Below are 16,799 nucleotides of genomic sequence, written 5' to 3' on the forward strand. Positions count from 1 at the left end.
CCCCGGAGAATGTTTCCTGTGGGCCCCACGCATGCACCACCCTGAGGGAGGCTTTCCCGGAGTTATCTGGGTGGTCGATTATATAAGCTATTCTGGTATTATATATTGTATTAGAGAGAGAATGAAGTAGGAAGGTAATGATCTCGTTCATGGAAGGGAAATAGAGATGATGGAGTCGTCTAAGCTAAATTAAACTGATGAGCTGCCGGGTGTGGAAGAAAAATTAGGTTAGCTTTTGGTTGGAGCAGGTAATGGAATTTGTTAATTGTAGTGAGTTTGGTCCACCATTAGTTCTAGTGCTTCTAAGACTAATATCTTAATCGGATCTTATTCATAATTTATAACCCTACTTAATTATATGCGTAATTTGCATGTTTTGTATTGACATAATGACATGTTATATTGCTCTAAAACTCTAAAAGGCAAAACTAAAGGTGTTTTCTTCATCATTTTAGGAGCCCCCGGCCAGTTTTTCATCTATGGAAATGCTTTTCTAGCTGGAAGAATCTCAGTTGTGTTGAAAAGACAGACATCAAACCTGACAACTCATAGTTTCACTCACTCTCATACCATTTCTGATTAACCTGCTTTATTTGAGAGCTAGGGAACTTAGTAGCAGCATGCAATTAATTAGTATTAACTAAGTTAATTTGATTCTTCATAATATTTAACTGATAGACAAAAGGGCAAGAGCAAGTGAGCATTAGCTAATCCACTGATACAATAACTAGATCATCCGTAAACAACAGAAACATGCAAGTATATACTCTCTATAAAAACACACAAACACTGCATATATATATCAGATGCATGCCCTAGAAGAATGTATGAATACAAGCCAAGTTGCCTAGAGATCGAAAATCTCCGGCCATACATTCATTTCTTGCTCTATCCCTAATCTCATTCGAGTGGATCGGATTCACTACCATACCCCCTAAATCTTAAACCGCGTCAGGTAGAAATTCATGTATGTTTCAGTTATATATAATTTTCTCTCTCACAATAGGCGGATAAGACAGAAGTTATATATAACCTGTGCATACAAAAACTCCTCGAAGCTGAACTCCATTTGCTTACAAATTGTTCAAACAGCATGGAACATATAACAAATTACGAAACCATATTATCCTATCTGTTAGTTCTGATGATCAACAGCCTCCAAATAAGTAACTAGTTTAAAGGGAAAAAGAAAGAAGCAAATAGTGAAAACTACACACTTGGTTATCCTTTCTTTTCTCTTTATCCAGATAGCTCTTATTCAATTACCATGACCCTCCACCCATTAACCCATTCCAATACCCAGTCGGATTACCTTGCCCCTTGTTCTGATCAAGTTCATGATGGCCTGTAGTAGTGCTTGATATCTGCTTCAAATCCCCAAATGGAAACAAGAGCCTTCCACTACCACCATTCTCCTGAGGATGATCACTATACCTACTTCCAAGCCCATCAACACAAAAACCAAGCTGGCTTGGTTTGAATTCTTGCAAAGCGAACCCGGACGATGAGTAAAGCACTGCATTTGAATCCTGCATTGAGTTTGGTATGTAAGAATTCACTCCTCTGGAAGCAATGCCAGTACTCCTAAGCAGCTCCAAAGCCGATGAGTTGTTGCTTTCCATTTTGGGCACCTGGTGATGATCAACATAATGAGCAGTACTAGTACCACTGTAGTGCTCCACATTAGCAGAAAATGCCAGATTAAGATCTTGGCCTTCATGGGTCATCCTAGGGTTTTGAGATGAAAAGTGAGACAGACTTGGTGGGTTAAGATCAGGAATGATATTCTTTGATGAAGAAATCGCTGACGATGAAGCTGTTGATGATGTTGACTTCTTGTTCTTTCTTGAACCTCCTCCAACAGGAACATTTCTGAGTGTTCCACCTTCAGTCCAATACCTTCTGCATGTTTTGCAGAAGTATCTTGGTTGAGTGAGGCTATAGTTGTTGTAGTAACAAAACTTGGTGTTAGTTGAGTTGCACCTTGGACAATTCAATTGCTCTTGAGGCCTTGCCCTTTTCTCTGAGGCCAACCTTGCTGCATCAGACGCCATATTCTCTTCCATTGTCTTCTCCAATCCAATTTCCTGATCAATAGATTAATTTTTTCTTTATAAAAAAATTTAACAAACTAGAAGAAATCAATTAAGAACCCTAATCAATCCAGAGATCTAAAAAAACCTAACACTAACACAGATTAAAGAGAGACTACATAAAACAAATTAAGTGGGAAAATTAAACAAATGATGAATCAAACAAGCTAGCTAGCTTGGCTTTTTAGTACTTGGGAGAATCATAGTACTGAAAAAAAAACATTAGGCTGGGGAACAGATTAAAAGCTAAAGAAAAAACTAATAATAATAACAAGTAAGGCCTTTTCGATCATGAACCCTTTATCAGTTAATATCACATGTGAAGAAAGAATAAAAGTGCAGTTTTCATGTATAAAGAACAAAATAACCTTTTAACTCTGAGTTTGAATATATAAGACATGCATGTATGTACTATAGAACTTGAAGTAGTTTCCTTAAACATCATAATATCATTAGACTGTAATATATCAAACACTTGTAATAAAGAAGCTCAGTTCATCTATATATGACGATCTTGAAGAGAAAAGTACAGATGATAAAACAACCCACCTGAGGCCATTGAGCAGTGTCCATGAATTCAGAAGAGAAAAAGGAAAAGAAAGGAAGCTGATGACTTCAGAGAGAGAGAGAGATAGAGAGAAAGAAAGGAAGAAAGGTGTTTCAACCTTCTTTGTCTGCAGCTGTTCTTAGTGGAAGAAAGAATGTTTTGGATATATTGTCCTTTAGATTTTGTGTGTGCAATTGCTTTATGCCTTTGGCTTACTTTAAAGAGTGATGATGAAAGGGGAAAACACAAAATACATAAAGAAATTGTCTTAGTTTTGACTATGCTCAAAGTTCCACTACAAATATAATGGCTTTTTTGTGTTACCCTATGTGGGAGTTTTTGTCTGATTTTGCTTACAAAATTAATCTGTAATGCTTTTCCATTCATCTTTGTGGAATAATGATGTATTTAGGGATGAGTGGGTTTCTCTTTTTTGACCTAATAATGGCAAAGTCCTGATTCGTGTTCATAATAGTCACCCTCCATCTGTTTCAATATGTTTTCCTGATCGAGGACCGTACATGAACAGGGTCTGGCATTCCTTTGGTTCATCCATCCGATCCAAAAGATTAAAGTTGATATTAAGTCGAGTATTTATATATATATATGGCAGATTGGCAATATTAATCTTCCCATCTGGTTTGTTTAGCTACCTCTGGAATCTGGATAAACTCAGTGAAGGCACTCGATCTGAGTTTGAGAGGGGTGAACACGTAAGAATCGAATTTTTAGTGAGGGTGGAGAAGCTATAGCTAGTAGTAATTCGAACATCTACATCACTTCACTAAACTTCGAATAAAATTTCACTTGACCTTTAGAAACTTATAATTGTTTCCCAGAAAATTGTTAAGTTAGTGGGGTATATATGAAAACTGAATAAAAATTTCAATTTTCTTTGCTTGTCAAATATATAGTTACACAGATGAGATAGTTTTGATTAATATCACCGGTTATCGTATGAATATGCATTACTGCAAGTTACTGTTATCACTGGTACTAAAATAAAGCGAGATCCGACATGTAAATACTATTTTTTTATTTATTTATTTTATTAATAGGAGCTTAACTCCATTTATTAAGAAAAAAGAAAGTCAGGGTTCACTTTAAAAAGCGATCACCAAGTAATTTTGTTTGTCTAGTTGTCTACCATTTGTCAAAATACTTGTAATTATCAAATCAAGGGTTTGGGATGAAATTAGTCACTCTGACTCACTCATTTGCAACATATTGTCCATAAACCTCCAAGTTTTACGATGTTTCATATGTGATGCTTAAAATTTGAGCTCAAATTCAACCTATCCACCCACTTTAACCCTAGTGTAAACTAGAATCATATAAGCTAGAGGACGTGTATATTGATTATTTACATCTATCCCAAGGTTTTCAGGAAGTTCAAGAAAATCTATTACAATAGACTAATTGGATCAATATATCCATAATCGATCCCGTTGAGTGGGCGAGAATTCTAATCAGACCTTTTCCCTATTCTGTATAAACTTGGCAAAGTAAATTATTTCATCATCGATCAACTGTGGATGAAAATCATGAAATTGAAATCGTTCTGAAAGAGTAAAGAGGAAGGAAGATCGAGATCCATTGACTCGATCATAGTCTCAGATGAGAGAGGAGAAGGATCGCCGACAATAGGCGACAAAGGGAAGAACGGCGGGACCCGAGTAATGCGCGGTAGAAAAGAAAAGAGAATGCTTTCCTGTTGGTATTGGGATGTCGTTTTACGGCGATGGTGACTGTGACTACTTGTTTGGTGATTTCATTTTCTTCGAAACAGCCAAACCCTAAACCCTTTTCTTTCTTCGGTTGGGTGCACCAGTACTTACTGCTCTCTCTCTCTCTCTCTCTCTCTCTCTCTCTCTCTCTCTTCGTACTCAACCCAAGCCTAATCATCGATTCAAGCTTGTAGATTATTACAATTTACTCGATCAACTCTCTCTAGCTAGTTCCTATTCTATTGTGCATGCCTGTCTATTTAATTGACTTATGTCTTATATCCAAGACAAGTTTACTTAATCAAAACTAAGGTCATGTTTACATCCTTGAAATCAAAACAAAGGCCAAGCAATTTAGATAGAAGCAGGAAGTCATTACATTTTTGATAATCTTGTTTATTAGGACCATGTTCGTTTACTATATCCACTTATATATAATATGATCGAGTACATTACCTGAAATCACAAAACAATACGGAATTTCATACTGTACTTTAACAATGCCAGGACTGTTTCAATTCGGCTTGGTTCGATCTTGTATTGTCATGTATTTCTTATGCTTGGATTCTAATTTGATCGCACAAACATTTTCCCTTTGTTGTTTCTCTTAACCTGTAGTGCAGAATAATGCAGCGGCAATGCGTCAAACACCATTATTGAATTTGAATCCACTAGTTACTTTCTTGCTTCTTACTTTTGGTTTTAAAAACGAGATAGTAATGATGAGCTACGAAATAGTTCTGGCATAAATCAAGACATGCATGCGGGAACAATAATGCATTACACAATTTTGTAAAAAAAAGTTCATCTTCTGTTGTAGAAAATGGGACATCGATGCCATCATGAATAGATAGATATAAGCATTAGAAGGAAAATTAAGAAAAGCAAGATGAAAAACAGAGAGAATGTGTACCTTGGTTGGGTAGCTAGCTTGATGTCACATACTAGTGACATTATAGAAATGGTCCCTATTTTATCAAAGTGATTATGAGTCAGTTTTGATCATGAAGTTTGAATTGCTTTCCAGAGAAAAAAGGATAGGCTTAGCTTCATGATTTGGTCGGGTAGCTGAAGTTGGCGATAAATATCAAAGAGACAAATTAAGCTAAATGGATGGATTGGTTTCAACGTGAAATTAGATCGATTGAGCATGGCACTGGTGGGACATGTAAATGGCTTCATTTCACCGTTCAAGTATCTATCAAATAAAGCTTGTTCTTCTCAATAGAGAAAAAAAAAATGTATCTCCCAAAGCATCAATCAAGTGAAAAACAATTACCTCGATCAGTTTTACACATAATATGTCTCTCTTTTGCTTTGTATACACTAGAGCAGAGGAAGTAAAAATTTCTTTAAAGTCAGATGAGCCATTCATGCTCTCTAGTTCATGTGTACCAAAGGACCACGTGGCAGTCTCTCTATGCTCCAATTGTTGTTATCGTGCTATCTTTAAATGGATAAGAGATCGATCTCAGCAAAATCGACCTTAACTGACATTTTATCTTCATCTTAATCCTATTTTGATGACAACGTACATAAAATTAGGAAATGATTTCATAATGACAGTGCCTAATTGCTTAATTACCTGGTACACAATATATGCTTAATTACCTGTTATATATCCTCCAAGTATTTTAAGTGTTGTTGTTGTTTATATTGAGTTATTGACCTGGTTATTTGAAGGACATATGACTAGGGGTGGCAATTTGGACCCTGGCGAAACTAACCAACCATGTACCAACCGTACTAAACAAATTGGTATGCCAAGTAGTTGGTAACCGAGTTTTCGGTACAGTAGTACCGTACCAAGTTTGAGGAGTCGGTTGGTACATGGTACAAGTTTTCCCAAAATACAGTATACCGTGTACCAACCGAGTTATATTAAAAATAATTAAAAATAATTAAAACTATTAATCAAAACCGTTAACCCTAATCCTTACAAACTCAATTCACTTTCACTTCACTTCAGACTCTCGCAGTCTCGCCTCTCTCACCTCTCTCGACTCATCTCTCGATTCTCACCTCACCTCGCCTCTCTCGCCATTGACTCGGTGAGTCCAAGCCTATCAGCAAGGTTATACATGACCAGTTCGTCCTAGACATGCCCGAATAGACGCTCTCCTCCGATCCCAAACGTGAGGGCCCACGATGAGAGCAGAGCAGTGAACACGGCGAATCCGACGGCGGATCTAAGAACGTAGTGGTGGATGAGAGGGAAAGAGCGGGAGTGGCGGAGAGCGGGCCAGAAGTAGAAGCAGTTGACGGCCCAAAGCAACGGAAGCAGAGCAAAACCAAACTTGTAGAACCGACGGGTGTAGCTGACGGATTCTTCCTCCGCCACCTCGACTCAGCTTCGAGAACTGGGCAGCACCTCGCCCCTCTCGCTGTTGACTCGGCAACGCCTTTACTCGGATGTGAGAGAACTGGGCAACACCTCACACTGCTCAGTCGTCACAGAGGTCAAGCTTCTCTTTCGTCATGGAAGCTCTGCGAAGGTTAGCTCGATTGCTCTAGCCTTCACCATCTTCTCCAATCTCTCACTGCTCGCTTGCTCCTCCTCGCTTTAGGACATCTAGATCGCCATCGCCGAGTGCAGAGTAAGCTCTTTCCCGATTCAAATTTCTCGTTCCTGTTTTAGGATTGTACCTAATCGTTTGTTTGATTCATTCAGATTACTCATAATCATCAAGGTTTCCATCATTTAGAAAATTGAACCCAATTTGTAGAAATTCAGAAATGTTGGATGGGATTGGAATAAAGTCTGCATCTTTAACATTGTTTTCTATTTTTGTTTGGGGATAATGTAGATGAATGACTGATGAGCTTAGATTTAATTTTCAGTGTGTTTGGTTTTAAGCCGTAAAGGCCATTATGTTGAGTTGTTGACAAAGGTATATTGCATTTTGAGCCGAAATCGGCATAATGTAGATGATTGGATGTCAGTTAATTTTGGGTATCAGAATATTGGAAATTATCGTCTTGATGTTTGTGGCAATTTGTGGGCTTTTGGCATTGTCAATTTTGATAATCTTGCTTGTTTATGTATTTGAAATTATATGATGCTTGAAAATGTGAATGTGTTTGATAATTGATATAGAGAAAACCCAAAAAAAGGATTCAAATGGGCTAGGCCTTTCAGTTTTTTGGGCCACAATTTATACTTGGTATAAACCCATTACCAACCGAGTACCAACCGTATCAACGAAGTCGGTATACCAACTTCGACGGTTGGTTTTGGTAGAAGATTTTGCCTACCAATCATAACTTGGTTGGTACATAATATTGGTAAATAGAGTCGGTATACCTACCAATGCCAGCCCTACATATGACATGCTTATATTCTAGTTTTGGAGCTATAGGTGTTGTGAGATTAGAGTAGAGAAGTGGTTAAACATGGTGCTTGATCCCTACAAAAATCTAGCAGAATGTTTGTGTGCTAAGAAGACTTTGGTGACCAATTTTTGGGGAGTAGAGAAAGTGCGGGAAAGAGGAAAAAAAAAAAAAAGTTGTGGTTGGTTTGAAATTGAAGGATTTGGATATGGCTGTGAGAAATGAGGGTGAATGGATGTAATGTATGGAAAAGTGGAACCATTGTAGGACTGGTGGTGATTAGTCTCCAACAACAAAGAAAATACCCATGTTGGTTTTGAAACGATGGATCTACTGCATGCAGAAGCTTCTGTATTATAGGGTTGGAGGATTCGAACTCAAAAAAGACTATCGAAACTAGCTAGTGTTCCACTTAAGAAGAAAGTGGGTCATCCATTGGGGAGCAAGAGCGAAAATCCTCGTATTCCAAAGAAGGCCGTTGCTGCTGGCTCTTCTTGCACGCTATGGCAAGTCCTCTCAGTTTCACCGCTATTTTTCATCAAGATAAAGCAGTTGATACTTGATACAGACAAATTCTGATTGGAAATATTTCTCGTTGAGAATCATCGCTTCTCGTTCACCATATATTCTGAACGCATTGTGCTGAACACACCTTCTATATATGCATTTTTGAATTTCAGCTTTCCATATGGCTTCTTTGATCGGTCATTGGCCGGTGATCGAGTGTCACATAGTCATATCATGTATATACTACTATTCATGAGTTTGCATTCATGCTACTTTAGCCTGTGCTACTGCTATTTTGCTTGTTTCATATTATAGTGATGGTACTTGCATATATTCTAGTCATATGATCCTGTTGAATGTTGATATAAGGTTGGGTTCTCGAATATATAGTTGGATGTTTAGGTGATAATTTAGGGCCGTGATGGTGCTCCGCAGTAAACTTGCATAATGATAGAGTAAATTTGCATGATCTTCTAACTTCTGGTGTCATATAATGATGCATTTGTTCTTCATGATGATATGTTTCTGTTGATTAGGGGCGCTCTTTTTCCGGCCTGCATTCTGTTTGGTTCACAAGGTTGATTTTGATACTTTAATTAGTTCCATTTTAGAAGTTCATTGAAGTTTTACATTAATTGGAGTTTAATCACATGTAAAGATATATCATGTGTGAATATGTTTATTAAGATGGAGTAGAATAGAAGGGAGCATATGAATTTTTATTTTTTTTAATCCGGGATCACTGGGTTAAATTTCAATTCACAGTTGACCTAGTTATGCGATATGAACCCATGTTCTTCCAAATTCCAATGATCAGGACTCCTTGCTATGAAATTTGATGAATCTGTTATATCTCAATTTTGTTCTATCCCTCCTGGTTGTACTGGAACTAATTAACCACGCAAACCATTACCTATTTGGCTCTGAACGGTCTGGTTTAAACCCAGCTGCAGTCCTCTTCCTTTCGTTCATAACCACCATGCATGGAAGGCATCAATATTAGCACGCAGTCCAGCAATGACCGTTCCAGTACTTCCATAATTAACAATTGTAAAACATATCCTCCGATCCGGCGGGTTTGAAGAACAAAGAACGTTCCTATATCCTCCAAACCTTCTCTGGTTTTGCACTTTCGCTGGCCGTGGAGCTCTGACGAAGACAACGGGGCAGTCGGGGCCGCCAGTCGGCGATCAAGCTATCGAAAAGACACGAGGTTCTGGAGAGAGGCGCGAAGGGTCTAACTGTTAGTTTTAGTCCACTTTTTTGTTTAATTTTTTAAATAGTAGACCCCACAGTCCATTTAGTCCCGCCCGCCTAGCCCGCTAAGGCCCAAGAGGCCGAATAATAATGCAATTTGGATCTTGTAGTTCTTAATTTCTGTTTTTGGGTTTGGCTCGTTGATGAGGTTCCAGTCGATCGGGTTTTGTGAATAATATAAGTATCAAATGAGACGAAATTTTCTGTTCATTTCATTTATATTCGGTCACACTCATATAATTGCCATTTGTTTCCAACCAGCAAAAAATGCCAATAAGCACTTGGAATCTCATGTATTTCAATATGCATGTCCAAAGCTGAGTACAGCAGTCTGATTCCTAAGCAGCCATGGCTGCCAATATTTGTGGTCCAAAACTTGAATGGATTTAAATGGCTGTGTGTTTTTGGTGAATTGAGTTGTTCTAATCCACATATCCAATTCACAAACAAGATACCATTTGAGAGGAGGGTTGTTCACTATGGGGACAACTTCCTGCTTCTTTCTAACTGGTAGGGCATAATCTTTGTTGGTGATTATTCCAAACAGCAGTAAATGGCTTTAATCTATCTCTAGTACTAATACATAGTTGTAACTTGTCAAGCTAATGATCCTAACTTCCTAAGTCTGATTCTAATTTGCTAACAATACATGGACATTCTGTGTATGCAATTTCCTCTTGTTTTCTATGATTCTGGGATAGAAAAAAAAAAGAAGGTATATTTCTCCCTTCTAAATCGATCTCTATCACATTTGCTTTCCGCTTTTGAATCAGTTTGTTTTTTTTTTTTTTTTTTTTGAGGAGAATGTGTCAAATTATCAGTTGAATCCATCTAATAGTACTAATATTCCCAGAGAAAACAAGTATTGTCTATATTGAGACCAATCTCATATATAGAAAAACAATGTAAAGTCAACAGAAATCGTGAGAGACGAGAGGATAGGATTACAGAGATCGATAGAATAAAAATTTCCATCAAGCAGGAGAGGAATAGGATAGGATAGCTCATTTGAGCTGGTTTTTCTTTAATTTTTTCTAGTATCAGAAACTTGGGTTTTCTTTTTGTTTATAGAGCATACAAAAACTCGTTAAATTCATGTCAACGGTTCTGTTTGGTTAGGAGTCCCGCCCCTCTTCATTTTTTGTTTTGCTTAACTTGGCTAAAACTTCAAAATTACTATCATCAATTTAAATTTCTGAATCATACAATCGTATCAACAGTCACTGATGTTGGAAGTGAAGGCAGCAGGCTGAAATTACATGCTTTTCATATTTAGCTTCTCAAACTGTGATTTTTGACCATCTTTCTGATACAGACTGTCTGAAATAGTTTTGCATAGATAGAACTTGATCACAGGAGCCTGCAGTATATTCATTTACGTACTCACCTCTGACCTCTCGAAGAGATGAACCGCAAGGATCAGGGGCCAGAAGGGCAGATAGCGAGAAGGGTCGTTGAGTTACGTGCGCAAATCAATGTAATTTTGCCAAAACGTAAGCATCTTGATATTTATTTTATTATTGGCCACCTCTAATTATTTTTGTAAATAACTTCTTTAATAAAAAGTTCAGACAATTAACAACATATTTAAATCATTAATACTTAAGACGTGAGTAGTCTCCAAAATGTCTTGGGAGATCCAACGATCGGAAGCAAATTGGTACCAATTATTATTAGAGAATATAAACCAATTGGTTAATTACTATTTTTTAAATGGAAAAATAGAAGAAGTCTGTAGCGAATTATAAATTCTTCTGGTCCTAACGTACGTTAGCTCCCAACAATTAAAAAGGAGGACCATGTCTGAGAATGCTCTGTGCCTTTAGTCAGAGAGCATCGGTCTCTTCCTTTTATCTTGTTGAGGAAGAGAGAGAGATAAACATTTCTCTGGTGCTTCATATTTGTAAGAAGAGGGAGAGAGAGAGATGGGAAGGGCTCCTTGTTGTTCGAAGGTTGGTTTGCACAGAGGTCCTTGGACTCCCAGAGAAGACACATTGCTCACCAAATATATTGAAGCTCATGGGGAAGGCCATTGGAGATCCTTGCCCAAAAAAGCTGGTATTCATTTCAATTTTAATCTTCAAATTGTTGATGCTCAGATTAACATGTTTCTTGTTCTTTTAAGTTGGTAATGTTGGTGACTTATGTACGTATTCTAATTCTGTGTTTTTGTGAATGAAGGCCTCCTTAGGTGTGGGAAGAGTTGCAGGCTAAGATGGATGAACTACCTCAGGCCAGATATCAAGAGAGGAAACATTACTCCAGACGAAGACGACCTAATAATCCGACTGCATTCACTTCTCGGAAACCGCTGGTCTCTCATAGCAGGTAGACTTCCGGGTCGGACCGATAACGAGATCAAGAACTACTGGAACACCCATCTGAGCAAAAGGCTCATGAACGAAGGAACTGACCCGAACACGCATCAAAAACTATCCCAGCCTCCGCCGCCCAAGGAAAACAAGAGGAAGAAGAAGCAGAACCACAAATCCAAGCACAAGAACAAGACTGAGAAACGCTCATTACCTGAAAAGCCTAAGGTCCATCTCCCCAAACCCACCAGGATCACTTCCTTTGTTAACCTACCAAGGCAAGATAGCTTTACCACAGCTAGTACCAATGTGTCTTCTAGTCAGGATCAAGTTCAGGATCATATTAACAATATTATTCCTTGGTCTGATATCAAAGAGGGTGGGGCGGTCTTCTCCGTCGGTGATGGGTCGACGTCGTCGGATTTCGAGTGTGATCAGTCTCGGATAATACCTAATGTTGCAGCCGGTGGGGATGACCACAGTCTGGAAAATATTTACGAGGAATATCTGCAGGCCCTTCTGAAGACGACAGATCAAGATCAGAACTATCAGGTTGAGTTGGATACTTTTGCTGAGTCGCTGCTGATCTAAGTATAATAAGAATAAGAATGCTGTCTGCAAGCTAATAGGATTATTGTTCTCTCTCTCTTGCGCGCGCGCAAGGTTTAGTGTTTGAAATTGAATCTTAGGTCTTCACGTGCTTACCTTCTAGTTCTAGTCAAGGTTCTGTTTATGTTTCAATAATAACTTGTGTGTAGTCGATCCATCATGTTGAGCTTTATTAATGTATATGGTAGAAACCATGATGATGCATGGTGGAAATTTACAAAGAATCAATAATCAACATCCAATATAAGTCGATATGTTGCTTTAAAGTCACATCACTTACCATGCCCAAGTTCCGTGATTAATGACACAAATGATCTCTTATAGGTTAACCAGTCTCGATCACTCACAATCACACTCATGTACTCTAAATGGTATTATAATCAACATATACTTCTTTCTTTCTCCAGGCATATTCGAATTCATGTGTTGACTTAGGTCATTCAATTGTTAGAGGCTGTACAATTTCCATTGAGAAATATCAGTATCAGTATCCTTTAAATATCTTCTTCGATATTCGTCTTCCTTGGTTCTTTTCAACTTTGGTTTCATGAATTTTACCATGTCAGAATTTCTAGCTATAGCAATGTATTCTTTCTTTTGAGTTAAGATGCACAAATTTCACAAGGAACATATATGGATCTTTTCTTGTAATTAATAACTTCTGCTAATTTAGTAAATAGATTTGATACAAACATGTCCAACTATATATGACGCAAGACTTAACTTGTAACAACTTACATATTTACAATCAAATACTCGCGATCGTCATCGTACCATGTACTTTTGCTAATAGAGAATGTAAAAATTGCATATGTCACTATTAGAAGTGTGATGCTTAATTTCTTTCCCTTTTTTAGTTACTTTATTATAAGTTGAAAACAGTCTCGCACATGCTTATATCACACGACATGTTGTAAATCTCATGATATTTGTCGGCAACACTTTCCCCTATCATCTGTAACCGAGTTTCTAAGTGTTATATGTTATGTTTCGATCACTAGCTAAAACTTAAATATATTGTGTTGACAGCATCCAATGAATTGCTGATTCCTGTAATTAACTCTGTAATTAAGGAAATTAACCACTCAATGAAATGGTAAGTGTAAAATCTAGCTAAATTTAGCTATACCAAAGCCGGGCGGACAGAAGAAGCTCCGCTCTGTCATCAGCTTCTGAGAATATATGAACCTCTTGGCCTGGGAATATATATGCTTGTAATGTTAACAAAGCGAGTTGTGTTCTAGACTGGCTAGCTATTATATATAGAGAAATTTTAAATACACACCTTTAATCTCTTAATACATATATTTATTATTTTATGTTTCTATTGAGATTTTGTAGGTAAGTTAAATAACCAAAACAGACATCTATTATTAAAAAAAAAAATAACTCTAGAAGTATTCTTTTCAACGTCTTCTACCCTAAAATCGTCAAAAACATGTCTTCTCCCCTAACCCCAACTCTTCTCCACAATTCATTTGGGTTGTCTTATTTTTTTTTTTTGTATCTGTATCAGCTTTAGTTTGATCTTGCATATCATATTGTCAAGTGCTGCATCTTTATCATAACATGTTTTATTGAATAACTAGCTATCTATGTTCAATAGCTACTGTACTTCTACAGTTCTACTAGCGTGTGAATTTTGAAAACTTGTATTGGTGATTTGGAGTTGGGATATAACAATAATCATTTGATTATAAATTGAATGATGATAACCAAAAATTTCTAACAAAAATTAGACGAAATAATATGTAAAAATAGGTACCAAATGGTAAATATACATTAATTATATTAAATAATATAATATTTCATAAATTAAGGGCATTTTAGGCAGTTTGGGATGTGTATTAAGTATAATACTGAAAAAAAAACTTGATAGGTGGTGTATTAAGTAAGGGGTGTGTATTTAAAATTTCTCTTATATATATAATAATATAACAAAAAACAGAATGAGAAACAAAAAAGAGAATGAGAATCATCATGACCTAGCTAGCTACGCACATGAATTGTCTCTTCTTCCTTCTTCCTTGAATCTTCTCCGCAAAGATGTGGAAAGCGACAATTAGATTACTATAACTCATCTCATCAGGTCATGTCACTCTAGTGAGTGAATGCAATATAGGCATAAAACAAGAATCAGTTGTCTCCTTCTCCCACCTCTTTGCGAACAATTGAATTCACGAAAACATACCAAACAGTTTGGAAAGACACAAGGAGGTCAATCATTAGATTGCCTAAACGCCTATTAGAAAATTATCAAGATCAGTTTTCGATCTCCACCTTCTACTACCCTTTTCATTAGAAATTGAGAGAGGAATTTAGTGACATCTTCTAGAAACTACTTAGTTATTATGACGCATGAAATGGGAGAATTAACCGTTGGAACATTGAAAAAATAGGTGGGTCATTCCTAATTGTACCGATATATTTTATGATTAAAACTTAACACCTTAAAGGTGGTTAAGTTTGAACAATATCAGTATAAAGATGATCCACATCCACGTCCACGGGCCACGCTTGTCGCCATTTGACATTAACAACTGACATTACAACTTAATTAACATATAACACTTAGAAACTGTGTTTAATTACACGTCATCTACAATAATATTAGGTGTGTACTGTGTGATCGAAAATTTTGTCAAATCACTAATAACTGTGTTTAATTACACGTCATTTACAATAATATTGGGTGTGTACTGTGCGATTGAAAAATTTGTCAAATCACTAATTAATAATTCCTCGATAGCCGAAAAAAGGAATTAGTCCTTCTGTAAAAAGGCCATGTATATATCTGAAACTGTAGAAAGATTACCTAAGATGATGGAGTTACATGGTAAAAGATTAATCATTAGATGCATGTCATTGTTACGAGTGTGCATGTGTTTATGTTTTGTTCTATTATTGCCGTATCAAAAGTAACAATATCAACTACACTAGAAGAAGATTAATTTTCAACATGCGCATTATGTTTAAATAGTATTGACAGAAAAATAACATGTTTCAAATTGTGAGATCTTGACATATATCAGCAAACGACTATTGTAAAAGCTGTTGGATTAGACCTTTTTTTGGTCTGTACGTGTTCATTGGTTAGATGAGCTCGTGGCCAGCTTCTGTTCTGTTCCCAAATTGGTAGATAGATTGGCAGCATGCATGGTAAACTATATAGTCTGAAATGAAAACTCATAGGAAGATGGGGTCTCGATCATTATCACTTTGACGTACTTATGCTCTAAATATTATCACCCTCCATTATTTTAGTTCTGCTAGTTAAGTGACTACTTTAGTGTCTCACTATCATCTGGGGTCGATCAACAGTACTGGTTCGGGAACAATGCATATCACGACATACAAATTTTCATGATACTTTGTAACTTGTAAGTTATTGATGCCAAATTAACGATATATATGTGTTTTCAATATATATCGAAATGATTTTGAAAACAACATGAAATTTGGAATTCACGTGTTAAATTAAGGTCGAGTATGTGATTATTGAATCTGGGTTTATGTAATTTGCGTAGACTATTCTTCTATTTATTGAATAATCATGGGTTTTCTTATCGTTTTTCATGAATCGATCTAGATTTTTCTGCTGTTGTCTGGCTGCCTTCATTCTGTGTATCCAACATTCCAACTTGTACTGAAGCGAAGGTGTCCTGATCAAATTAATTAGGGCAAGTGGAATTATTTGTAGCTTGATGATCAGTTTTGATGATCGAGAAGCTTGTTCCAACATCCTCGAGGGACACACATGGAATCCAGCTAGCTAGCTTGGCATGGGGTCCGACCGTCCGAGTATGAACATATATCAACTGTGAATGGTAGGATCATATATATAAAGGATAACTGTTTAGGTGTATTATTCGTAATTTTATCGCTGTTGGGAATTAATTGGAAATATAAAGAACTCTCAAAAGTTCATAAGCACTTGTGACTTGTGTCCACCAATCTCATCACCGAGTTTACTTGATTAGGCTTGTAACCATTAAGCAAAATATTGAAGTGATTGGTTGATGATGATATATAAGTGAAAACCTATTTCAAGTGAAACCTAATTCGTAGAGAAATCATGTTAGACACGCTTCTTAACCCTTTAAGCTAGCTGGGTGTACATTTGGGAATAATCAATAATTGCTGATACTCGTTGCAAATTTTGACAAGGTGTTGCTAGATTCTCTTGCTGCCTCCGATTGTCAAGAATGCATTCTTAATTTCAAGACAACATTTCCCCCTCTGACCGGCCAAGCCGATCCTTATAAAATCTCAGTGCATGCATGCACGTATGGTTGAAGAGGTAGATGGACTAATGTAATGCTAATTAGCAAAGTGGTAATTAGCTACAATTCCACATAGAAAACGTAATACAAACACACAATATATATATATATATATATATATATATATATATATA

General features: G+C 36.8%; 2 protein-coding genes across 3 annotated transcripts; one reads left to right on the forward strand and one right to left on the reverse strand.

Moving 5' to 3' along the window:
- Positions 1-698: 698 nt before the first annotated feature.
- On the reverse strand, positions 699-2,832 carry LOC101305691 (dof zinc finger protein DOF3.7-like). 2 transcript variants are annotated; one of them, XM_004306598.1, is made up of 3 exons: positions 2,643-2,781; positions 1,984-2,087; positions 699-1,902 (listed from the first exon to the last, which is right to left on the reverse strand). In XM_004306598.1, exons 1-3 carry the CDS (start codon positions 2,664-2,666, stop codon positions 1,263-1,265), a joined length of 768 nt encoding a protein of 255 aa, XP_004306646.1. In that variant the 5' UTR covers positions 2,667-2,781; the 3' UTR covers positions 699-1,262. The 2 variants fall into 2 exon arrangements, with proteins under 2 accessions (XP_004306646.1, XP_004306645.1); XM_004306597.1 differs by having other exon boundaries at positions 699-2,087; positions 2,643-2,832.
- An 8,411-nt stretch (positions 2,833-11,243) lies between these two features.
- LOC101306459 (transcription factor MYB12-like) lies at positions 11,244-12,640 on the forward strand. Its single transcript, XM_004306600.1, has 2 exons — positions 11,244-11,519; positions 11,643-12,640. The coding sequence occupies exons 1-2, from the start codon at positions 11,387-11,389 to the stop codon at positions 12,362-12,364; spliced, it is 855 nt and encodes a 284-aa protein (XP_004306648.1). The 5' UTR covers positions 11,244-11,386; the 3' UTR covers positions 12,365-12,640.
- The last annotated feature ends 4,159 nt before the right edge of the window (positions 12,641-16,799 follow it).

This window comes from Fragaria vesca, linkage group LG7, assembly GCF_000184155.1.
Source record: "Fragaria vesca subsp. vesca linkage group LG7, FraVesHawaii_1.0, whole genome shotgun sequence".
NCBI classification, from domain to species: domain Eukaryota; kingdom Viridiplantae; phylum Streptophyta; class Magnoliopsida; order Rosales; family Rosaceae; genus Fragaria; species Fragaria vesca.

Coding starts and splice junctions, on each gene's coding strand:
- LOC101306459 (XM_004306600.1), top strand. CDS start 11,387: ATGGGAAGGGCTCCTTGTTGTTCGAAGGTTGGTTTGCACAGAGGTCCT. Junction 11,520..11,642: donor ATCCTTGCCCAAAAAAGCTG/GTATTCATTTCA, acceptor TTGTGAATGAAG/GCCTCCTTAGGTGTGGGAAG.
- LOC101305691 (XM_004306597.1), bottom strand. CDS start 2,666: ATGGACACTGCTCAATGGCCTCAG. Junction 2,088..2,642: donor ACACTGCTCAATGGCCTCAG/GTGGGTTGTTTT, acceptor TCTATTGATCAG/GAAATTGGATTGGAGAAGAC.